Source organism: Chaetodon auriga, chromosome 17 (genome assembly GCF_051107435.1).
Source record: "Chaetodon auriga isolate fChaAug3 chromosome 17, fChaAug3.hap1, whole genome shotgun sequence".
Taxonomy (NCBI): Eukaryota; Metazoa; Chordata; class Actinopteri; order Chaetodontiformes; family Chaetodontidae; genus Chaetodon; species Chaetodon auriga.
Genome location: NC_135090.1, coordinates 20,260,411 through 20,285,331, shown reverse-complemented (window position 1 = coordinate 20,285,331; position 24,921 = coordinate 20,260,411). Strand labels below are relative to the sequence as shown.

Sequence of the window (24,921 nt, the reverse complement as noted above, 5' to 3'; positions counted from 1 at the left end):
ATCTTTGTTGGTCTTTATTGATTTTGCAGACGTCCATAATAAAGGGAAACAAAGTTTGGTTAAACACATGATTTCAGTGTTTTTATTAATTCAAAATGAAAATAACTAAATCTCAAGTCACAGCTGAAAGCATCAACATTCACCTGACACAAAACAAGACAGAGGCTTGACTGACAGCATGAAGCAGCAGTTCACGTAAACTCGTTTCTCTCTTCTCAAGGTGAAAGACTCGAGCGTTAGACCAGTCTTACTTTTGCTGTTACACAGCTTCTCAAAAACACACACTGAGATATTTTAGGTCTAGAAAATTAGTCGCCCCTTCCTCTGCCAAACTGCACCACATGACAAAAACAGAGGATAACATGGTTCGTGGTTTTTTGTAGACGTGACCTGACCTGATGAAGGAGGGCTCGCTTTGTAGCTGAACTAACTTCAGTTCTGAGTTTGAAAGACGTCACTTCTAGATTTCTGTTTGATTTTTAAATGAAACCTGATACCCACATGTAAACACATCGCTCCAGAAACAACAGAAGACGTCTCCTACTGCGCCTCGTCATTCTGAATCCTCCTCGGTGCGTCAGCTGACGTCGGCTGGTGCGCGCCTCTCCGATCTTCCCCCTGCAGCTCTCGGACGGTGAGGATTCGCACGAGCATGGCCTCCGTTGTGCTGTCGTCCAGAGGGGTGGAGGAGAACCACAGAGGGCTGCTGGGAACACAAGAGCGGTCTGGTAGAAGGTAGAACACGTCACTGCGCCGCCTTACCGACTCTGGGCTGGACGCAAGGAGAGACAACGGAAAATAAAGACAGTCGATAAGTTCAGACTGACAGGTGATAACAGAGCTGACGTGAAGTAAAAAACCTGACAGATCGAAAGCTGCCTGGAGGTCCAAGAGGGACTCAGCTTGTTCATTCTGACTGCTTATATGAAATACCACAAGTTCACAACGGACTCCGCAGACTTTCTGCTCTACGGAGGCTATTAGCAACTTTTGGCTCATTGGTTTGGTTTTCCAGCCCAGGACTGTTCTGTTCAGTGCTGCTCAGTTTCCTCACTCTCACAGCAGGCAGCTCTTCATAAGCAGAAAAAAGCTCCACAAGCCCACCGTGCACCACCCGCTCAGCACCAAACAGATACAGTTAGCAACAAGCTGGTGAACATAGTGGAGCATTAAGATAAAAAGCCAGATATTCCCCTCGGGAGGATGGAGACCAAAAACCGAGCTACATGGAGAGTGATTCATCAGCTGGCCACAAAAAGTCAAGAACTAAAACACATAATAAGATGACAAACCACTTGGAGAGGTAGAACTGGTAGAGTCTGACGGGACAGCGCAGAGGGTTCTCCACGTTCTCCATCATCTCCAGGATTTCCTCCTTACTCTCATTTTTCTTACGCTTCTTAGAAGGGACGTCGTCTGCATCTGACACACACACACACGCACACACACACACACACCCCCCCCTTCTGTTAAATGTGCCAGCAAAAATGTGCATGTGCATGAGATTTTAACACAATTTACCAAGACGTTGAAAGTCTTTTATACTTTAAATCAACATTATTACAATCAGGTGATTCACTCTGACCCTCAGCTTTACCTGACTCCTCGTTGTTTATGGACACTGGTGGGTCGAAGCGCAGGACGGTGGTCTTGGGGTCTTTGCTGTGGCAGATGACGTGGGCGAAGGACAGCTGGTGGTGCTGCTCCACCGTGGTGAGGCCAAAGTACTTGCAGCAGAAGAAGAGCAGAGTGTTGAGGAGGACGATGGGGGAGTACGCCCCCAACTGTTTACAGTCCCACAGAAAGTTCTCCTCCACACAGGATTGGATACAAGCTGCAGAGAGAGGGACCTGTCATAAATCTGGTCAATCTGACTTCATCAGAGACAGAAAAATAAAGACACGATGACTCACCGCTGGCTGTGACTGAGGCTTTGGAAGCTTTCAGGATCTTGGTGAACCCAGTGGAGAACTTTTTGTAGCTCAAGTCACTGAATATGTTCTCCATACGACCGTTCTCAAACAGGTACTAAAGAGAAACAACAAAGGAACAGTCAGAGAAAACAACAAGAACTGTGTGACCGACACTGTTGAGCCAAGTGATGTCTGAAGGTTTCCTGACACAGCGAGTCATAGACAGCGTCCTGTGAATATGCGTATGTGTGCAGTGTTGCTCATCTCGCCTGTTGTATGCTGAGACAGAGGTAGAAGAGGCCGTCGGGGCCGTACGGCTCTCCGTCGGCTTGTTTCACCTCGGTAATGAAACAGCAGAGGCCGTCACTCAGCTCGGTGGCGGAGGAGCGAAGAACGTCCTCGTTTACTGTTCACAAGAGGCGGGGGAAAGTGTCACATGTCAGCCATGTTGGACTTGTTTCAGACAGCAGTGAAAGCCTGGCGTCATCTCAATCCTCACATTTCATAAGCTCAGGTTAAGGCTGCCACTGACTTCCATCCAGCATGGTATTATGGCAACGTTAGCTCGCCTTATGATTGTTTTTGAGGAGAATTTTACTGCCAAGCTACTGCCAAGTCCTCTGTGTTGAATATCATAGAAGATGGTGGTGTTTTATGTAACATAATAACTGTAACATCAACAAATGCCAAAAATCCACAACTTCTGATTAAACCTGTTTGTTAAGAAAAACAGAAAAACATACAGGAAATGAGGTGCAGGCTGGTTTGTGATCGCCTCCACTGGATCCATCTCTTCCAGGCGTCAATTCCACACTGACTCTTCAGTCTGTGGTGCTTCCTCGTCACCGCTGTGGGGAAGTTTCTGTGAGATGGATCCTTTTTAGCTGCTTTGGAAAACTGCTGCAGCTTCCAACCCTGAGACAGAGAGGAGAGGCAAGATGGCAGCAAAGGAAGATGACAGCGCAGCTTCTAAACTCCAGCTGGTTTGTTACCTTATTCTTGTTGTGGACTTTCCCCCCAGTTTGTTTCTCTGGAGCTGGAGGAGCAGGAGGAGCTGGAGGAGCAGGAGGTGGGGGCTCAGACTCACTGGGCGCACCCACTTCTAACACCTGAGGTGGTTTTTCGTGGGTGTGCGGTCGTGTGAAGGACCTGAAGCTGGAGTCAGAGAAGGAGTCCTCCTGGTTGTCGAAGGTGGCCTGATGATCCAGATCAGAGTCATGGCTGCGCTGACTGGTGTGCTCTGAAAATAATGATGATGAGAGTTCACACGTTTTAGTTTCCTCTAAAGAACAAACCAGAGAGGAGGCTAATCTGTGAGTCTGGAATCTCCTCTGTCCTGAAATCTACTTTGATCAGCCTTAATAGATATCACCAATCAAATTATTTATAACGCGTATTGGCCAATCACGATCCGAGCACCCTTCATACACAGCATGTTCTCTTACCCTGAACAATATGAATTCCTTGTCCTTCTTGTGTCACCGTGCTGTCCTTCTGCCCGTCCTCCGTCTCGTTCCTCTCATCCTGCGCTCTCCTCAGCTCAGGCTTGAAGTTGAGCTCTCCCTCAGAGGAGTCGGGCTGGATCGTCTCCTTCGTGGATGTCACCGTTGAGTCCGGCGTCACGGGAAGAAACACGGGCACTGGCAGCTGCAGCAGGGACGGTTTGGAAAAGACAGAGTCTGTAAAATCTGATGGTGGCACCTGGAGTCTGAGCTGCCTGTCAGAGGCGTTTTACGCACCGGTAAGGGAAGGCCTACAGGCTTTGGTGTGCACTGGCTGTACATGTTCATCGGCACAGGGACGTACACCGGCACCGGGACAGGCAGGACTATGACTTTGGGTGCAAACTCGTCTTCACACAAGAGAGAAAGACAGACACATCGAAGCTCTTAATTCTGAAAAGACGGCACAGGTAAATCTTTGAATCTAGTCTTTTTTTGTCTCTACATCATAAAAAAGTTAATTTGGCAGAGCAGTTAAAAACCCTGATTTTACCCGTCTGCGCTTCTGTGTCCATCGTCTGAGTCGTACAGGAGACTCCTTTGTTATGGACCAACGGCGTGCAGAGCATGGACTTGTTCTTCACTTCCTTGGTGACTGTTTGAACACTGGCCTGAAGAGCAGACAAATCATGGTCAACGTCTTCAACAATAACAATAATTCAAACATCAAAAAGGCCTCGAATGATCTGCGTATGCTGTCTGTCGTATATTCTCATGCAGCTGGCAACGCCTGGTTGTTAAGGAGGTCACGGGCAGTTCAAAAATATGTGCTTAGAGGTCTTGGAGTAAACTTACATGTCCAACAACCTTTGTCTGAATGTCAGGGACAGAGACTGTGAGGAATGACAGAGTTTGAGTCAGAAAAACAAACATATCTGCTGCAGCTGAGCCAAAGAATACAAAGCATCTTCATTTCTAAGAGCTTTTCCACAGTATGTGCAGACGTAATGTCAGTGTGTGTGTGTGTGTGTGTGTGTGTGTGTGTGTGTGTGTGTGTGTGTGTGCGTGTACCATGCTGTGCAGAGCTGGCCGAGGCTCTGGGCTCCCTCTTCAAAGCGCCAGCGAGCGAGATGGTGTTAGTGATGACCGGCGAGGACTCGGCGGTACTGGCAGGTCCAGGTGAGGAGACTGGTGGCGGGAAACAAAGCAGAGTCAGCAGGGACTGATCTCAAGTCAAGCAAGAGGTGACAGGACCGACTGAAAATCCAACTCACATCAATAAATAAGCAAATATGTCAACTTCAAAGGTGATAATGTGTCCTCAGTTTGTTTCCACAGCACCCAAGCAGCACAAAAAATCCACTAAATGCAGGTTGTAAACGATAAAACAGGCAAACAAAGGATGAAACATACAACGATACAGACCTGTGTTGACCATCTGGACCTTTTTGTTGCAAAAATGTAGGAGACACTTCAGGTCGCAGAAGTGTTTGACCTCTCCCAGCATGCAAAGACTCTGCCTCAGCTTCCCTTCGTGGCCGCAGGTGTCACACCTGGCAACCTGAGAGGAAACGGAGAGCGATGAGGAGCAGATCGCTTTATCGGCTGATTATTGTTGAAATTAATTTTTTGGTCTGCAAAATGTCAGAAAATAGAAGAAAAAAATCTCATTTGAACAGAACAGAGTCATACAGTCGTCTATCCTGGAAGGCTGAGAAAACAGGCTAATGTTTCAAAAATTACTTTCATGATTAATCGATTATGATAAAATAATTGCCAATTAAAGTTCTGCCAATCAAGTAGAAAAAAACAACATTCAGAAAAGGAAAGAACTCAACTCTTGAAGTTACAACATCTATCTATAACTGTCAGGTAATCTGTGCTGTGGCTGAAGCTCCACCTCTACTCACATGGCAGAAGAGCATTTTGTAGTTGGAGTTGCAGTCTTCAGAGCAGAACGTCTCGTCAGTGCCTTTGTACTGTGCCGTCACCACCGTCTTCGAGATGGAGAGGCAGTAAGCACACGAGCGGCAGTGGTCCCCCCACTCCTTCTCCAGCTCGTGGCAAAAGAGCATCTTACAGCCTGGAAAGAGAGCAGAGACTCAGCGTCTGACAGGCTCTTTCTTTCCTTCCATCTGAGTATCCATCCGTCCACCTTCCTTCCTGCGTCCTCTTACCGTCACTGCAGAAGTAGCAGTCTTTGCTGTTGACCCTCTTGGCGTCTCTGATGATCCTTTCATTCTTACAATACTCACACTTGCCCATGATGTTGTTGACCCTCTTAAACTCTTGAGAACAGGCCAGGCTACACACGAAATTCATTTTGCCCTGCACACACACACACGCGCGCACACACACACATACATACACACACACACACACACACACACACACACACACACACACACACACACACACATGCGATGTTACTGTTTCACAGTCAGGTTTACAGCTGGTATGTCAGCACTGTCATTATAACTGTCACGAGCCTTACTCGAGGGTATTTCCATGACAGGAAGGGTCACACACAGACCCGCCTCTCGATCTTAAAAAAACAGACCCAACCCACCTTCTTCTGGACGACCTGGGGTGTAGTTTTTAAGATGCGCCGACACTGAGCGCACGGCAGTTTCTCTGGCGGCTTCAGGAAATCCCAGTGGGTTTTCTCAGAGGCTGCTGTTGTGTTGGTGGCAGCGTTCTGACTCTCCTGTGGCACGAAAAGCAAAACATGCGCAAAGGTTATGGGTGACAGAGGAAGTCTTTGGCACAAAGGAATAAGCAAAAGTTCCAAAGCCAAAATCCAAAAGTATGAAAAACAAGCTGAGAGGAAAGCTGTAGATGCTCCTGAGAGTGAGACATCAGACCATAAATATATGACATCTAGTAAGTGCTGCCTCAAAATTAGATGACCACAAAGTAAGCAGGCGTTTGTGAGCCTTTAGTTTTGTCGTACGTTGTTTCACCTTAAAAGCCATGGCACAGGTCAGAGTGCAGAAGTTCCTGATGGAGGCGTCTGACATGGCGAGGTGGCAGGCTGGTACTGTACTCTTAGCACAGTTATCACAATTCAATGTAGTACCTGTCGAGTAGAAGCAATTACTGACATCATGAGTACAAATATCACACGCATCAAAACCTGCAGAACCCAAACATGAAAGGACGACAGAGAGGACATATAGCAGAACCTGCTGCGCTGACAGTCTGGATCTTGGACGCCATCACACAACTGTAGGTACAAAAGAGCTCCACCACGTCCTCACTGTTTTTGTTTTCAACCATATCTGACATCAAACAGGGGGTGCAGCACATGGAGCACGGCTGAGGTGTTCGGATTTTCTGATAAAACAGCACAGAGACAACATTAAGCATATTCATTTATTTGTGTTTTTGTCATTTCCTCACAGAATTTGCAATTTGCCCCGCATGTTTCTTCTTCATTTTATCGCTGCCTTTGACTCAAATAAGTCAAAGGACAAATAAGGACATTGCCAGCAGTCTTTAAAAATGGCATTGCAGAAAGACGTTGTTTTTTCTTTGACATCTGACAGATGTTTAAGATGTCATTACCTGTTTGAACTGGGCCAGACACTCTGCACTGCACAGTTTTGTGCTGCCATCTCCCATCTTGAGCATGACAGGCGAGCTGCAGTGGGAGCGGCAGTTCTCACAGATGGACAAGTTGTTCATGGTGCAGAAGCGGAGGAAACAGGGATCACTGCAGATCTTGTGGATGACGTCCTGCTGTATGATCTCATGTTTGCTCTGCAGGAGGATAAACAAAGGACAGTGCGTCAGGTACAATTAAGTGTCCAGTTACAATCAAGAAAAATAAAATACAATTTGATCTTTAGAATTTGTTCCCTTCTGTCTTACGATGCAGTATCTGCTGCACATGCTGCATTGAGAGTGTGATGCCACTGGCACCATGGCTATTTTGGTGGACATGATTCTCTTGTAGTTGAAGGAGGACAGGCAGGTCTGACTGCAGAAATCCTTCATCGTCTCCTCGTTATCCACCGGCGCCTGGAGGACGTCCTGAGACTGGTCCATCGTCCTGAGAGGATGAGAAGCACAACGTGTACAATCACTGGCGCTGAAAACGTGCAGACGTGGCTGAGATGAGTTCAGCTGAAGTCCGATTAAAACTCAGCCAATTTAACGACTGCGTGACTCACTGAAGGCAGAAGTGGCAAGTCTTCTTAGCTTGTTTCATTTGGTAAAACTTCAAAAGGCAGGAAGTGGCACAGAAGATATATGTGTGGCCCTTCCTCTGATAAACAGTCTCTCCGTCCATCAGAACCTTTTGGCAGTTGGAGCAAGACTCAAGAAAATCCATGTGGGTGAGGGTGGGCGCCGCAGACGTGGAGTCACCCGTCAAGGAGAAGACGGAGCCAATCTTCAGGTCGTCCTGTCAACGACAGAGCAGTCAGACGATGCACAGTGACGGCGTCTTTTCTAAATCTCCACTAATGTGTCTCTTCTGCTGTTTTCCTCGTCAGTATCAGTGACGACATTTACAATATTATTCATATCAATACTAAATGAATCATCGTTCAAGGCAGAGCAGGCTCTATGTCCAGGATATAATCCTTGAAATCATCAATTGTCCTTAAACTTCCAAACATTTTAACTGTGCTTGAAATCAGCTCCACCTTGAACAACTCCCAACAAAATACCACTCAATTATTAATGCATCTGTTATAATGATCAATAACATGTATAACACTCTGAAAGGGCTGAGTCAGCATTACTAGTACTTTAGATACTTGAAGTACATTTTGCTTGTAATATTTACAGAATTTTGCTTAAATACACGTAACATTTTCATGCTATCTCATCTGTCTTATGGTGATGTAGAAATAAAACACATGCTTTATGCTCACATGTAAAAAAAAAAAACTCTCCTACCTTTACCACATTAGGTTCGTCCTTGATGTCTCCTGTGGGTATGGAGGATGAGAGATTCTGGTTGTACTCTTCATCAATGGGCTCTTCTTTTATCTTGATGAGGAGTTAAGAGAGGGACCGATTAGCTGTGCAACACTTACATCAGACAAGTCTGTGAGGAGAACTGCGACGACTCTCACAGAGAGAAAAAATACTTTCAGGTTTTATTACTTCTCAGGCACAAAACTGATCGCGTCTCAATGCAGAAATGTGGTTGAAAGTCATGCTCTGAATCGGTGTGTCGTCATTATTACAGACGACATTTGACACACGATACTCACACACTTGAGGTTTGGGAGCGATGGCTTCACTTCTTTAGTGTCGTTTTCATCAAATGTTGGGTTGCTCCCTCCTATGAAGCAAAGTGAAAATGAGTCAAGTTCTGCTCCACAGAGAGAGATTTGCCACGGCTGGAGACACCAGAAACATAATCTCAAGCTTAGTGTAGATGGGATGGACTGTGTATGCGAAACAGGGATGGGAACAGTGGGAGAAGGAGTTTCTGCTTTTAGTCTTCTCCATGTTCACTGAAGTCTTATGTTTGCAAACTGCTGCCAAAGCTGATACACTGTCCTGTAAGTCAAGCCATGCAAATAAAGCCAGCGGAAAAAGACTGCAGTACCTGACACAGTGAAGGACTGAGCCTTGTGTACCATCATGCATCTGTTGCTACAGAAGAAGTCCAGCTTGCCCTCATCGTTTTTATTTTCGACCATATCTGACATCTGATGAGTCGTCTGGCACATGGGGCACAGCTGAGGCGTCGCAACTTTCTGCAAAGTTATTAAAAAAGGGAACAGCAGAGACACAACGTGAGGGACAGAACGGGATCAGATGGTGCTGATGTGACACTAAAAATGGTGTGAACTTTAGGTTTTATACACGACAATCCTTGTATAAAGTTTTATATTCACTGAGCCACCAATCAGCTGATAAAACTAATTAAAACTTTTGATTTTCACACCTCTTTGAACTTGACCAGACATTCGTCACTGCAGATGTTTTTACTTCCGTTCTCCATCTTCAGCAGGAGGCGTTCGTCTTGGCAGACGGAGCCGCAGACGTCGCAGGTAAACACAGACAAGTTGTTGACTTTGTGGAAGTTAATCAAACAGGCGTTGCTGCAGAGTCTATGCACGGAGCCATCCAGGGTCATCCTGAACCCGCACTGAGGATGACAACGGAGCACGTGCATGTTACTGCAGTGCGGCAGTTTAATTATGCTGAAGGTGAGGCTGGTGCTATTCTTCATTTTCAAAAAAATCCCATGAACAGAATCAGAAAGCCTGATGCAGTTTATTCCTCTGGCTGCAAAAATCTATGTAGGAAAATGGGGAAAACGGGGCCTCTATTCTACTTACAAATACTTTGAAAGTCACAAGTCCTTAACAAGCAGTTTCACGTCTCTGTGAAACTGTATCTTCTCATCAGATTTGTTGACAATGAGAAAAATACAGAATCAAACTTCTCCTTTAAATATCACATCAACGTTCAGCTGCATTCAAAGCACTGCGCTATGATGTCACTTAAAGTCAAAGAAAAGTAAATTCATCCTTACAAAGCAAAACTTGGAGCACATCCTGCACTCGGACCGAGGTCCTACGAGAGGTGGCGGTTTCGGGGCAGCCATGTTCCTCTTGCAGGTGACAGAGGAGAGGCAGGTGTTGCTGCACAGTTCCTTCATCGTTCCTGAATCGTCCACCGGAGCGAGGATGATGTTTTGAGGCCGTGTTATCACCCTGAGGGAATGAGAGCCAGATGAGGTTCAGTTGTACAGTGGGGGTCTCGTTATGAGGCAGAGGTCTTGTTTTTTCAAAGGATGAGCGAAGATCTTTGACTGTTTTACCTCAGTCTCCTGAATTTAAGGTAATGTTTGCAGGACTTGACCTGCACAACACTATACGTACACAAAATCTGCCACGAAAACACAACCAGCCACGTCATCACAACGCTCATTTTAGAGAGAGGACACATCAGCTGTGTTTCCGCTGGTGTCGAACAGCTTGAGGACAACATTTTAGCTTATTCTATAAAATGAAAAGAGTGAAAAATGCCAATCACAGTGCCTTAAAACTCAAGGTAATGTCATCGAACACACTCCAAAACCCCAAGACTTTCAGCCTGTGATCACACGAGACAAAGAAAAGCAGCAAAATCTCACAACTGAGACAAATACACACATACTCAAAAAAAATCATGCTATGAAGAGGAGGACAGGTGACACACAGACACAGAAAAGCATTCAGGAAACATCCTGGACGTACTGTAAGCAGTTGTGACACTTCTTGGTGACTAATGTGACGTGCGGATGCCTTTCAGAGAAGCAAGAGGCTGAACAAAAAACGTCCGGTGAGCTCTTCAGCTGGTAAAGTGTCTGTCCTCTCAGCAGCGTCTTCCCACAGCGGTGACAGACAGCGTTTGAGTCCGCAGTGACGGGTGACGGCGCGTCCGAATCCGCAGCTGCAGACGCTTCCTTCTGTGGGACGATGCACAGTTACGTCACAGTGATTATCAAATGCGACTGTTTTAAAGAGATGCAACATCACAGACATCTGCTCTGAAATAAACTCACAGCATTCACTTTTAGTTTCGATTGCTTGCCTCTTTTCCTCTTCTTCAACCGAGCCGACATCTTCTTTCCTGAGGGGAGAAATTAGAAGCGTGTGATGAGATTTACTGCAAAGTCAGGTCTAATGATAACAATAATAATAATGCCACGCTGTGCGAGACGGGTCTAATAAAGGGGTCACAATCTGGGTCAGACAGTACAATATCTATTTCGAGGCATGTCAGTGTGGTGTAGTTTCCCACCATGCACGAGGGGGTGCACAGATGTATTACTCATATCTTACTGTCTCACTGCTACCTGCATTGGCCCATCCACACAAGCAGTGCCGTCGTCCCGTACCTTTAAGGTCGTGTACAATCGCAGGCCGGAGACTGTATGACGTCACACAGGTGCGAGTGCAGAAGAGCTCCACCATGTCCTCACCAGTTTTGAAATGAACCATGTCGGACATCGGCTTGGAAACGTGGCACATGTTGCACTGGTGGGGTGTCTTGATTTTCTGCAGATTAACAGAAAAAGAAGACAGAGACAATCATTCATTCAGCAAAATATTCAGCCAGTGAGCGTCTCAGTGCCCGTTAGCTCCAAATAAAGGGACATGTCAATGATATGTTGGACAACAGCAGGGTTTCAACAACAGTAGGTGTTTTCCTGGATAAACACTGCCATGCCCCTGTACACAATGCCACGTCTGAGGCTCCCAGTTTGGTGGAAGAACGTCACTCGCCTGCACAGAGCCTGACCCTGAGCAACGACTCTGGGATAAACCGGACCACAGTGACGCAGGACTTCCAGCGTGACATCAGCGCCAGACCTCACAAACGCTCTTGTGGTTGAATGGGAGCAAATCCCTGCAGCCAGGTAGCATGCAGTCAGGATGAGGCTGGTGATGTCCCAAATCCCACGAAAAGACCAAAACCTACAATGAATTCACTGCACTAAAAGCCTAACACGTCTTATTCCTCTGTGCCACAGACCTCCAATTTTGTCCAAATTGGGGGTCTGCACTGGATGACAAGTCCCTGCATTAAAATGAATACAGCCAGTGTAGTTTATTTGGAGACGCACCACAGACTAATAATAGTGTATATATTGTGCATATACACAGACTTAGTATTTCTCAAGTGCAATACAACACATGACATATTGGCAATAGTACTTTTTATGGGCAGCAGGATTTTTATGGCGTTTATATCTTTATAATCTGTACATAATGTACATAGACAGAGTTGTTGTTCTATTCTGTATCTTGAACCTTTTGTGCCACTCTTTTTGCTTTTAGTAATCTCTCATCTCAGCGGATGGTGACGGACATACGCCACTGCGCATGCTCAGAGAGGACAGTCCGCGCATTGCCCTATAATAAAACATCACCTCCTTCTGTGCTGCAGCTGCAGCTGGGTTTGTGACAGTAAGCGACCAAGAAGAGGCAGGAAAAGTAAACTGATCTATGATGCATCAGAGTAACAGAGGCCTTTTATTACAGGCGGTGCAGGAAAATGCTTTAACTATTAGAAAATGTCCCTCAGTGCTGTTGTGAAGTGTGACGCCGACATTTACGTGAAGCAGGTCGAAACGTTAAATCCCGACATATTTCCATCAGCCAGCAGCCCAGCTCACCTTTACCTGTTGCTGGGGCGAAGGTGATGTCGGTTCAGTGTCTGACTGTGGCTCTGACCAGGGGAACAGCGACGGGACAGCACCTCGCTTCAACGCGGCGTAATAAGTGCGCTGTCCTCCGGCGTAGTCCCGGTGCCTGAAGTGGTCACTGCACACGCGCAGACCGCGGAGCCTGGCCGCGAGCCCGGGCGTAACTTCAGGCTCGAAGCGAGGGTTTTTGATGGCCCGCAGCCACTCGCAGCACAGCGCCGGATCGGAGGGGAAAACGTGAAATTTCTGTTGAGTAGATAATCTTGACGTGCGGATATTTCCGCAGCCGGGGACGGAGCACTTCATGTTTCCACGGCGAGCGCGCAGAGGTCACAAGGGTGGAGGAAGACACGGCGGGTCAAACTGCGTAAACATCGGCATCACACCGGGAGTCAGCCCGACACACCGACCGTACTGCAGTCTGGTACCCGAGTTAACGGAGCTGACGGTTGGAAGCTGCTGCTCGTCTGCTCCTGTAATTACGGTACAGGTGCTGCGAGCAGCCAAAACGCACCACGACAAAAGCGAACGGCACCAAAGCACGACCTTCAAACTAAACCTGATGACATATGATCCATTAAATCTGACGTGGACCTCATCATTTAGTACCTGTTCCTGCGTTTTCGACTACATCCATTATATTTTCATCAGCAGATGAAGTTGGATCCGTTGTAAAGGCGTTCAGTAATTCAGCCATGAAGGTGTTCAAACCTGGTGTTTGACATGATTAAACCTTGTTTAAAATGTGAAAATATGCCACCAACGAAGTACTGATGTCTTCAAGCACTTCGAGCTACAATTCCTGTATAAAAGATGCCACACAAATAAAGTTTATCATCATTATTATCATTGTTATTAATAATAATAAACAGACTCCTTTGCGTTTTCTATCTTTCCCAATTTAAATGACGATCATTCTGATATTTCTGCACCTTTTTGAACTCGTCCAGACACTCGCCGCTGCAGATGGTTTTGGTTTCCTCCTTCAGCTTCAGGACGAGCGGTTTGCTGTGGAAGGCGGAGCCGCAGTTCTCACAGACGGTCGTGTTGTCCCTGCGGAAATCTTCCAGGCAGGAGTCGCTGCAAAACTTGCGGAGCTCCTCGTTCAGGGTCAACTCACGCGTGGTCTAGAAAAGTAATGATAACGATTTATAGTTAGTGTAGTTTTAATTTTTGTTTTTTTTTGGGGGGGGGCAATGATTTGAAGTGGAAGAAAACTGTGTTTTTGCTTACAGTGCAGGATTTGTTGCACATGCTGCAGGTCGACTGCAGCGTTTGCGTGGGCACATTGTTGGACTTAAACGAGGACAGACAGGTCACACTGCAGAAGTCCTTCATAGTTCCCTTCACGTCCACCGCAGCCATGATGAGGTCCAGAGGCTGCAGTATCGGCCTGGCAGAAAGAGGAGGCCAGATGATGAACGGTTTGTCACAGCGTCTGCCTTTAACGTGGAGAACGAAGAAGAACGCGGTGCTGTACTTTCTCAGACTCACCTGAGGCAGTGATGACAGGTCTTGGTGACCGGTCTGTTGATGGGAAACATTTTGAACAGGCAGTTTTTGGAGCAGAAGACGTCTGTGAATCCCTTCTTCTGATAAGCCGTTTGGCCCTTCATCATGGTCGTCTTGCAGTGGGAGCAGGTCATCTGCGCCGCCTGATTCGTCTCGTTATGCTGTGGAAGTTAAAGACGCACAAATGAACCAAAGCGAAACAGAGACACAGGAGCTGCTCTGCGTGAAGCTGGTCCTTTCAAATTTCAGACGGCACCTACACAGCTCAAATTATTCTATCACATAAATGACTCAACGCTCCACCTTTGCATCGCTCGGCTCGTTGCTGTCCATGGACGCTGGACGCTGGTTGCTGTCGTCATGGACGGGCTGACCGTGGGACTGGGACATCCTCAACTTCTCCTGGAACAAACAAACAAAACAAAAACACTTGTCATTTACTTACCAATATTTACCATTTACAGCTAAGGATGAGCCTCTCTACGTCAGCCGTCTTACAACCGAAGAGTGTCCTTAAATAAAATTCACATTCATACTTTCAACCAGTTTTTGTTATGAGACAAAATGGAAAGAAACTGGATACTCACAATGTCCAGTTTTGGGATTAATATCTTCACTTCTTTCATTGCGGCCACCACAGCTGGTAAGATGTTCATCCTTTCTATGAATAAAGAAATCAAACATGGTTGGAAAACCATAATATACTATGGGATGGTCTGCTGTGAAATTCGGACTCCTGATGATGAATTGTAGTGACTTTGGTGATGCCCTGACTTTGATTTGATTGTACCTGTATTTAAAAAGGCAGAGGAACTTCTGCTGTCCACATCCGTCCGCTGCTTCTGTTCCTCTCCTCTCTTTTGAGTGTCTTCCTCCACATGGTTCCCTCCATCCTTGTCCACGGTCTCTTCGGGGTCCGCAGCAGCGGTGGGCTTGTTTGGTGGGCTGTCAGTCCTCCTGGTGTCACTGCTGCCGTTGTCCTGCTCTGTCTTATCGTGGACATCTGGTATCAAAGACAATGCTGCTGAGCTGTTTGTGTCTCCATCACGGTCCTCGTTTGTGACAAGGTCCTCATCGGTGTCCATGTCAAAGTCCACGTTCATGTCCTCGTCGTCATCGCTAAAAGACATCCTTGTTGCGTCCTCATTGCTGCGAGACAGCGTTTTCTCAGGCGTGCTGATGTCACAGCTCTCGGGCACGTCCTCTGACCCGTCACCCATCTCTGCGTCCTCGTCCTTTTTCTCGTCATTCAGCTCAGATTCTTCACTTTCACTCTTCTTCCTCCTCTTTCTGCCTCGGCCACGTTTCCTCGAGGACGAGACTCTGCGGGAGTTTTTAGCTGTTGATGAGGAGCCTTTTGAGGAGGAAAGACCTGGAGGAGATACAGACGCAGCTGCTGTGTGAGAGGATTATCCACACTTCTCTTCAGTAGATACATTTCTACCCTCCGACCAACTCTCATGAACTCTCACGTTAGTTAATAAAGTTCACACTTAATCTGTCGCTGCATGAAAAATCCCTTTTCTCAAAGTCGAATTAAGACGAGCATCAGAAAACCTTGCTTAGACACACATTTAGTCTTCTGTTTTGCTTCTTACTGTCCTGCATCAAGAGTTCAAATCATGTTTCAGCTTTAGGAAACATGCTAACACAATAAAGTGCAACCAGCTCCACGGTCACTCCAGAAATAATATAACCTCCAATTCTGATTGTTGAAGAATAGTAAAGCATACAGCAAGAAGACAAAGGTGGACAGAAGCTTAGAGAGGGTGTGCGACTGTGCACTACACTGTACACAGATTTTGATATCAACAGGCCTGGATGAGGTCAAGACGAGCAAATCTATTTAAAGTTTCCTTGTTTCTGTACAAACATGTCTTACACCATCTTCAAAAATGTTGAATGATTCTGTCTTTATTCAGGTTTACTGGAGGGTAATCTTGTGCCAGAGGGAGAAAGCGTACTATACCTTCAATGTCTGGACAAAAACTACTCAGAGTACATAAACACAGCTCACTGAGCACTGGAGAGTTTGAGTCTGTTACACACCACTGAGCTGAAGGGAACTTTCTGATTCTTCATTGTCCTCCTCAGCGTCACTGTTTTCAGGGTTGTCCTCCATGTCTGGCTCCAGTTCATCTTCAAAGGAGAGACAGGGACACATGTTTAGTACCGATAGCAGTGAGTGATGTGGCTTCAATCAATATCAAGACATAAGTATACTGATTTCTTCAAAACAAAATCTTTAATGATTCATGTCGTTCGGCAGGTTAGACATTCTTTAAAGGCACCCTGTGGAGTTTTGAGTTGAGCACCTTAAATTTGGACGTTAGCATGCATGTGCACTCGCATGTGTATAAAAACTATTCCACCCACAGACAGGTGGCGCTAATGCACCAAGAAACACAGCCATCTGCCAGCACGAGGCAGAGAAAAGGAAGAGTGCCGGACAGAAAACGTGGACGTAATCAACGCGAGTGTGTTAGACTTCAAGAAGGAGCACGATGCGCTTTGTGAGTCACAGCAAATCTCCACAGGGCACCTTTAGGTACTGAACGCATACCTGAAATCTCAATTTCCTCAAAAGATTTTCCTTTGAATCTTTCAGCAGATCCATTCTGCATCGCTGACATCAGTTCTGAGACCTTTGCGATGTCGACAGCTGCCTCTGGCGTCTGGTAATACTCTCTGTCGGTGCGGATGTCCTGGCCCAGCACTTGGCCGAGCTGCTCAAGCTCCTCCTTTGTGAGGCTGAGAATCTGGAAAACTCTCGCAATGTACTTCCGAAAATGCACAGACCTGAGGGTCACCGCGCTCTTTGCGCCGCAGCGAGCTGTGAAAATGCCAAGGCACTGGCGCCCATGGCAGAAGCTCATACATGCAGCAACGGGTCTTGCAAATAAGAAGGGGTTATTTTTATTCACGCCACACGAGTCTCTCTTACTCACCAGCAGTGTAATTGCACTGAGCAGCTTTGGGGTCAATGTAACAGCAAGTTTTTTGCCCCTGATGCTCACAACATTGATCTTCACAGAGTGCTTGGACAGAATCTGATCCAGCTGTGACTGAGGAGCCTCTGCGTCTTCGTGAGGCTCAGTCTCGTCCCTTTCGTTGAAAGACTTGAGTGTCACTTTTGAAACTTCTGCCATGTTTTTGTTTAAGACTGACACTTGAGCAGCGACCACTCTGAGGAGTGCATGGTAGACCTGAGGGATTCCATACACGGTCAGACTTTTAACAGCTGAAGCTGTTGTCTTCTCAGTGCACTGATAGAAAAGCTGCACATCGTGTATGAACGGTACGGCCCGTGTGCCACGCACTCGGTATTTTGGCGGGAGGAGGCAGCCCCACTCCTCTGTGCACAGCTTCATGAACGTCACTGCTTCCTGTGTCGTCCGTGTATCAGTGTCGTCTTTCAAAGCCATGGCGAAGTTAATGTCGCCAACTTTCTTGAGCAAATTTGCCAGTTTCATAATCAGACTTGGACTGTCATAGGACTTGGCCTCTTGGTTGAAACTGGTGAGCTCTCTGACGGCCTCAACAAGTTTGCTGAAGTTCTGGGGTTTGACAGCGTCTTCAAAACTGGATATCGACTTTTTCCTCAGCGTTAACAGGAGTCTTCCCATCAGCCTCAGCTTGTGTGTGATGTAGTCATGATTTTTTGTTTTACCCTCATTCATGTGGCACAAACACTGCGCCAGCCGCAGGATATGTGGATCATTCCAAACCACAGATGCGATCTCATCTTTCTTCATTTTCCTGAACATATTCTTCACATCTGATGAGAGATGAGAGTCAGTTAACTCTGCAGCAACAACCAAAGCTAAGACTTTATTCCAGCCACCTGTTGGACGCATTGAGGACTTATTTAAGGAACACTTTTGCATATGTCGCCACATGTCCTTACGAGTATACGTGCCTTTACAGTACAGACAGAGCGTAAATGCTTTAGCATTGGTGGACAGGCTTTGATCTCTTCTGCTCACTTTAAGTTCTCCGTGGCATGTCTTCAAAACCTGTTGATTATGTTCGTAATTTCCTCTGTTTCGTAACATAACCAGCAGGCTATGTCGCTCCTTGGAGTGTCGGCGAAGCGCAAACACTTCAGCTATTTCAGGCTCTTCTTTTCTGTGGGTGAAAAGGTGGCGAGAAATTTTTGACTGAGCTTTCCCGCAAACGTAACAATAATTTCTTCTGGCGTAGGAAGGATCTCTGGGCTTTTCATCAGAGCTGCTGTCGGCCTCGTCCTCCCGCTCCAAGGGTGAAGAACCAACAGGTTGCTGCTCAGAAGAATCTGGATCTGGATCGTCCTCGAAATCCTGACACTGCTGGTTGTTGCTGCTGGTGGAACCTTCATCACTACTTGGTTCATCATCAGGTACGTAGTCGTCATCACAGCAGGATTCAGCAGAACTGGAGGCTCCTGCTGAGTCCTCAGCCTGGAATAACAAACGAATAAGTACCAACAGTATTATTATTCACACCATGATATCAGGTGTACACCAATAAAATCAAAAGCAATCCAAAGCAACGGTTCTGTTCTGCAGAGAGTAAACCCACCGTCGAGCGCCACGGGTAAGAGGAGTCCCCATAGTTGAACGTTATCTCCTCGCCTGGAGATATTTTCTTCACTGCAAACAGGCACAAGTGTGGTTTTCCCTCATGAACGATTTTCCTCATTTCGCAGTTGGGACTCATGTGATCGTCATTCACGAGTCTTCCGAGGGTCCCGTCCTCTTTGGAAGCATTGACGCTGCAAGAGGAGCATTCATACTGAGACTGTTGTCACTGGGACTGACGGGGCGGCAGAGACGTGACAGCAGACGCCTTTTGTACTGAAACTGCTCAAACTGATTGTTGACTTCTCTTCACACTCTGCCTCCTTTTTCAAAATTCACACTTTGGTTATGCTTTTTTGTTTATACGAGTTTTGTAAAGTTTTCCCTTTCACATGAGCCATTCCAGACATTTAAAAAGAAGGTTTCCATTGAGTGTGACTCACCACCAGTTTCTTCCACTCCACGAGAAGTTGAACAGATAGTTGCTCAGAGTATCGCCACATTTCTTTCTCCTGGTTTCTCTGTGAGAGAAGATGTTGCCCCGAAACTCAACAACGAAGGTGGAGGGTTCGATGGATTCCCGGGTGAACACACCTCTCCCTATGAAAGCAAGGATGAAAAAAAAAAAAAAAGGCCATGGTGGTACAACATGATGGATATCATATTCCATTTACCTTTAACTTGTTCACACACACAGCTTGGAAAAACTTGTTTCAAGTACACTTCCTTTGAAGATTTGAAAATATTGTACTGTATTCTGTAGCATTCTGAATGCTATTTGTCTATTTGTTGTTTGCAGACTTCTATTTAGGTGCCTCTTTAAAAAGAAATCTAGATGTCAATGAGACTGCCTGTTTAAATAAAGGATTGACTAAAAAAATCATTAAAGACCGAAACCTTTAAAGGAGTCAATAAACGCTTCCTCCAGGAAAGGTTTGTCTCTGCAAGACTTTATGTGCTCCTGGGCATCTTGTTCAGGAGTCAGCTGCCTTCTCTGCTTCTTCGTGACAGCCTGTTGTTCAATAGCACCTGGAAAAAATATCCAAAAATACAAATATTAAAGAATGAACAACACCATACACAAAGCATATTTGTCTTTGAAAACTGAAGGCTTAAAGGATGCTATTATGCTTGATGTATTTCAGCTTTAAACAGGATTGTTCCAGTAAACAGGCATGTATAATTGAATTAAATGCTTTGTAATTGCTCCAGAAAACACATGGTGAAACTTGCAATGTTAACTTTTCTTCTGCTGAAGCTGTGCTGGTGACGGTGTAATTAACACTGAACTGGACACTGTTACAGAGAGCACACCTTAAAAGTTTCACGAGAACAACCGGTGGTGAAACTAAAAGTCTTAATATGGCCTTTCAAATGAGTGAGTCTTCATTCAATCTTAAGTCAAATAAGAGACCACACAGCAAAGTCCATTATCAACTTCAGTGTCACTGGCGATCAAAAAGAATGAATATCACAGATAAATGGGAAGGGGAGGAGGTTATCTTCATCACATACCGCTCTGCTGAAGCAAAAGATCCGATTCTTCATCGTCCTCCTCAGCCTCACCGTTTTCAGGGTTGCCCTGCTCCACATCTGGCTCCAATTCATCTTGAATACAAAGCAAGATACAGTATGAAATTCATGTGTAGTTTAAGAAGCGATTTGTCTCTATGAAAGCAGTCCTGTGTTTTACACGTACCCTCAATCTCAATTTCCTGCAGAGAGCTTCCTTTGAACCTTTCAAGAGAGCCCTTTTCCATTGCTAGAAGAAGTTTTGCTATTTTAGCAAGTTCCACAGCTGCTTCTGGCAACCGATAATAGTCCCTGTCAGTCCGGATGTCATGGCCCAACAGTTTAGCGAGGTGACGGAGCTCGTCGTTCTCCAGGTTGAGAATCTGGAAGACTCTTGCAATGTGCTTGTGAAGATGCACCGACCTGAGGTGCTCTGGGTTCTTCGCATGACACAGACTTGAGAAAGCCCTGATGCAGTTCCTTCCGTTGTAAAGGCTTGTAGGAGAGGAGTTGGGCCTTGCAAACAAGACAGGGTTGTCCTGGTGGACGCCACATGCTTCTCTCTTGCTAACAAGCAGTGTTATAGCACTGACAAGTTCAGAAGTCAACAACACAGCAACCTTTTGGCCAGTCCTGCTCAGAATATTTATCCTGATGAAGCGTTTGGACAACACCCGGGTGGTGTCGCCCCTCTCCTGGAACGTTTTCAGAGTCATTTTTGAAACCTCAGGTATGCATTTGTTTAAGACTGACACCTGTGCGAGTGTCACCCTGGAAAGTGCATTGTAGGCCTGTGGGCTTTCATGCATCTTCAGACTTTCGATGGCAGAAGCTGAAGTTGTTTCCAGGTACCTGTAGAAAACCTGCATGTCACGTGTGAAGGGTATGGTAGACGGGTTGTTTACTTTACGTCCACTCAACGGAGCGATGGCTGTTTGGGAGACAAGTTCACTCCATTCTCTTGCACACAATTTCATGAATGTATTCGTGTCTTTCTTCACCTGCTCGTCGCCATCAACGGCAGTGAGGACCATGGTGCATATTTTTTTGAGTGAATGTCTTAATTTCAAAGCCAGAGTTGTTTTTTTATAGCTCCGCATCTTTTCATCGAAACCTGCGATGTCCCTGACAGCCTCAACAACTTTATAAAAGTTTTTGGGTTTGATTGCTTCTTCGAAGCTAAATATCGACTTCCCATGCAGCGCTATCAAAAGTCTTCCCATTTCTCGCAGCTTCTGTCTGATGTAATCATGTTTATTTGGATTAGTTTCATACTTCTCACACAGACACTGTGCCAGCTGTATGAGAAGGAAATCATTTTGAACTGCAGATGCAGTCTCATCTTGTTGCATAGTTGAGAGCACTTTCCACACAACAGATGGGATTTTTTGGGAGTACGGTGACTCTGCAAGAGCAATCTCAGTTAAGATCTTTGCCTTGCCTTTTGATTCAGTGTTTGAGATTGTCTTAGAAGGACATCTGGCTAAATGCCTCCACAGTTCCTTCCGTTTAAACATACCTTTACAATATGGACAGTGCACATGTGTTTTAGTACCAATCACCACGGCCGTCGATCGTCTTCTCAGTTTTAACTCTCCGCTGTTATTCTTCAGCACCTCTTGATTATGTCTGTAGTTTCCCCTGTTCCGTAATTCAGTCAGTAACTTTTTCCGTTCCTTCGACTTTTTAGGTAATGCAAAAGCTTGAGCGATATCAGGCTCTTCATAGGCATGTGTGAAAAGATGTCGAGCAATTTTACTACTGCCTGCCCTGCAAACATAACAATAGTTTATACAAGCGGAAGGAGGGTTTTTGGGTTTTTGTTTAGCCTTCCTGGGTCCAGAGTCTCCATCCCAGTCATCTTCATCAGAGCTGAAATCACCTTCATCCTCCTGCTGGGTGCATGAATTGTGGTCAGGTTTCAGCATAGAGGTCCCAGACATCTCTCGAGAGGAATCTAAATCCGTCGGTGAATTGTTCCTGAAGTCCAGCTGACTGATGATGTTGGCAAAACTGTCATTTTCATTACTCGCTCCACTTTCAGGAAGTTCGTCATCATCATTTGAGCCAGAATTTTCAACGCTGGAAGCTGCCTCCGAGTCCAAAAACTGGAAATACAGTACAAGTAAGAACTTTTAGAATTGTAACTTTATATACGCATGCACAGATAAATGTGTAATCTACTGCTCTGCCAGTATCCCATTAAACCAATTGGCAAAAGAACACTTAAACTTTCTGGAAATTCATTTTCTTGCAGAGATTTGGCTGTGAGGATACGTGCCACTCTCACGTCTGCATGATTAATATGAAGCTACAACCAGCAGCTGGTTAGCTTATCTGAAAATTCCAGTCCAGTCTATGGAATTTAGTGGCATCTAGTGGTGAGGTTGCAGACTGCAACCAACTGAATACACCTTCCCTCAATCCTCCTTTTCCAAGTTTGTCGAAGAACCTATGGAGGACTGTGGGTGACATAACAAAGAAAAGCTTTTCTCTACAGTCAGTGTTTGGTTTGTCCCTTCTGGGCAATAGTGGAAACATGGTGGTGCAACATGGTGGGCTCAGTGGAAGAGGACCTACTCCCTATGTAGATATGAAGGTCTCATTCTAAGCCAAGGAAAGCACAGCAGCAGTACTTATTTGCTGTAGTGGTCAGAAAAGCCAATGTAGACAGTTTGTGAAAGCATTAAATGTAGACTTATACATACCCTTTCATTCCCCGGTGTCGAAGTAGCAGAGAAGTCTGTGTATGAAGTACTCGATCCACCAAAGGGCTCCTGGAAATGTCAAATGTGACACAAAAGTCATGTGAAAATTTGACATTTGAGTCACTTTGTGTACTATCGCAATTAAAATAGACTGCATTGGCAAGATATAAGGAGACCAACCGTTGAGCGCCACGGGTAGGAGGAGACCCCGTAGCTGTAAGTTATCTCCTCGCCTGGAGATATTTTCTTCACTGCAAACAGGCACAAGTGTGGCCTTCCCTCACATACAACTTTCTTCATTTCACAGTTGGGACTTATGTGATCGTCATTCACAAGCCTTCCAAGGGTCCTGTCCTCCGTTGAGGCATCAATGCTGCAAGCAAAGTACTCTGAAACTTCAGCCATTCTTTAACCCAACCAGATATCTTTATGACAAACTGAATATCAAGCAGATGACTTACCACCAGTGTGCTCCTTCCCATGAAAACTTAAACAAATAATTGTTCAGAGTGTCACCGCATTTCTTCTCAGGCCTTGTGTCTTTGTGAGAAAAGATGTTCCCCCGATATTCAACTACAAATGTGGATGGTTCAATGGCTTTGCGGGTGAACACTCCTCTACCTAGAAAAGCAAAATTAATGTAAAAACATTCTGGTCTACGTTCCTGAGCCAATGGTAACTTGCATGACCATGATCATTGTTTTACTTTCACCACACAGAATATTTTTAACTGGCAGATCACTTCAATCCAGCTCCACTTCAAAAACACAAGTTACTGATGTTTTGAATCATTCACTTCTATAGTACGACTGACTACCGCAGCCCATTGTAAAGTAATACCAGAAATCACTTAAATATCAATACAGAGACTGCTATCAGAAGTGTAGCTCTTACCTTTAAAGGAGTCGATGAACCTTTCCTCCAGAAAAGGTTTGTCTCTACCAGCAAGTATGTGCTCCAGAGCATCCTGCTCAGGAGTTAGTTGTCTTGTTTTCTTCTCCATGACAGCCAGAAAATGTTCAAAAGCTTTGGGTGATATGAGATCTGCTGAGCACGTAGGGGTCGGGCTGAAAGTTAAATCACATATTTCAAACACTGCTAGAAAGAAACAGGCTAGTTCACCTAAAATGACACATGGAGATTACAAGGTGTGTTCCCAATGTGAAACACTGTGATTTAACCTCTGCAAAAGGGACAGAAAGTTCAGTAATATAGGACATAAATCAAAACCTTATGTCTGTGATGCATGTGAGGTTTGAGCACGTCTTGGTTAATTCAACTACACAGGAAGTTCCATCACTTCCATCATGTATAATCATCTATAAATGATTATTTCTCTGTTGCAATAGCCGAGGTAAGCTGTGTGCTTCAGGATTGATTAAAAAAAAAAAAAAAAAAAAAGATTATGAAGCTTTTCAAAACTTGCATGTAAAGTTTATTACTCTATTGCCAGTTTGGCATGTGAAGTAAAACACTACTTCCTGTCTCCTCTGACCACCAATCCTGTAAACAAAGGGAGCCTGTGTTTACTTACATAGCTTGATGTGTGTACCTAGCTTACACGTACACCACGTGGGCATGAACACAAAGAAATATGTCTTTAAACTATGGCCAAAGAATAAAATCAAGACTAAAGCTAGCTATCTGACTAAGTCTGCTGTTGTCCAGTTGATCTTATCAGGCCAGTTTTGGTAGGACAGAGTTGTACCTCACACTTGTGTACTCTGAACTGTACACATACCTTGTGAGCAACTAAGCTAACTAGCAAGTTTTGAGAAGGCTAATGAGTTAGTGGCTTCCCCCACTTTGCCCATTGATTTCGACTTAAATAGGTGTATTTCGTTAAACAGTTCTCCCAAACGGCAACATTTACCTGTGTTTCAATATCCCAAGTTAGAAGAAAGAAGAGTCACATGGGCAGCTAACAGACTAGCAGCCATTTCTCCTTTCGTTCGTCTTCCAACAGACCACGTGACGATGACGCTCCGTTACGGGTCGATCGGCAGCGTCTGCAGCCTATCGCTGATTGTAACGTCACTAGCCGATTCTACAAGCAGCGAATCAACAGTCGTAAATTTCTCGACCACAGGGAGCAGTGGCGGACAATCA

The 24,921-nt window shown here is 45.5% G+C and overlaps 1 protein-coding gene across 3 annotated transcripts; it reads right to left on the bottom strand.

Moving 5' to 3' along the window:
• Positions 1–24,794, bottom strand: LOC143335242 (uncharacterized). 3 transcript variants are annotated; one of them, XM_076754513.1, is made up of 47 exons: positions 24,686–24,794; positions 23,707–23,879; positions 23,274–23,433; positions 22,993–23,185; positions 22,813–22,881; positions 20,292–22,212; positions 20,108–20,200; positions 19,490–19,621; positions 19,036–19,192; positions 18,594–18,786; positions 16,597–18,472; positions 16,083–16,172; positions 14,824–15,405; positions 14,621–14,694; positions 14,337–14,435; positions 14,016–14,194; positions 13,755–13,914; positions 13,454–13,648; positions 11,211–11,370; positions 10,875–10,942; positions 10,567–10,778; positions 9,861–10,041; positions 9,267–9,470; positions 8,925–9,075; positions 8,584–8,654; positions 8,264–8,356; positions 7,531–7,763; positions 7,229–7,409; positions 6,923–7,117; positions 6,541–6,691; positions 6,319–6,434; positions 5,925–6,062; positions 5,533–5,683; positions 5,266–5,438; positions 4,781–4,916; positions 4,427–4,543; positions 4,211–4,248; positions 3,909–4,026; positions 3,653–3,765; positions 3,359–3,560; positions 2,906–3,153; positions 2,657–2,828; positions 2,183–2,319; positions 1,914–2,028; positions 1,598–1,834; positions 1,293–1,422; positions 1–772 (listed from the first exon to the last, which is right to left on the bottom strand). In XM_076754513.1, the coding sequence occupies exons 2-47, from the start codon at positions 23,813–23,815 to the stop codon at positions 541–543; spliced, it is 10,755 nt and encodes a 3,584-aa protein (XP_076610628.1). In that variant the 5' UTR covers positions 23,816–23,879; positions 24,686–24,794; the 3' UTR covers positions 1–540. The 3 variants fall into 3 exon arrangements, with proteins under 3 accessions (XP_076610628.1, XP_076610629.1, XP_076610630.1); XM_076754514.1 differs by having other exon boundaries at positions 14,337–14,432; XM_076754515.1 differs by having other exon boundaries at positions 399–772; positions 1,293–1,416.
• Positions 24,795–24,921: the final 127 nt, after the last annotated feature.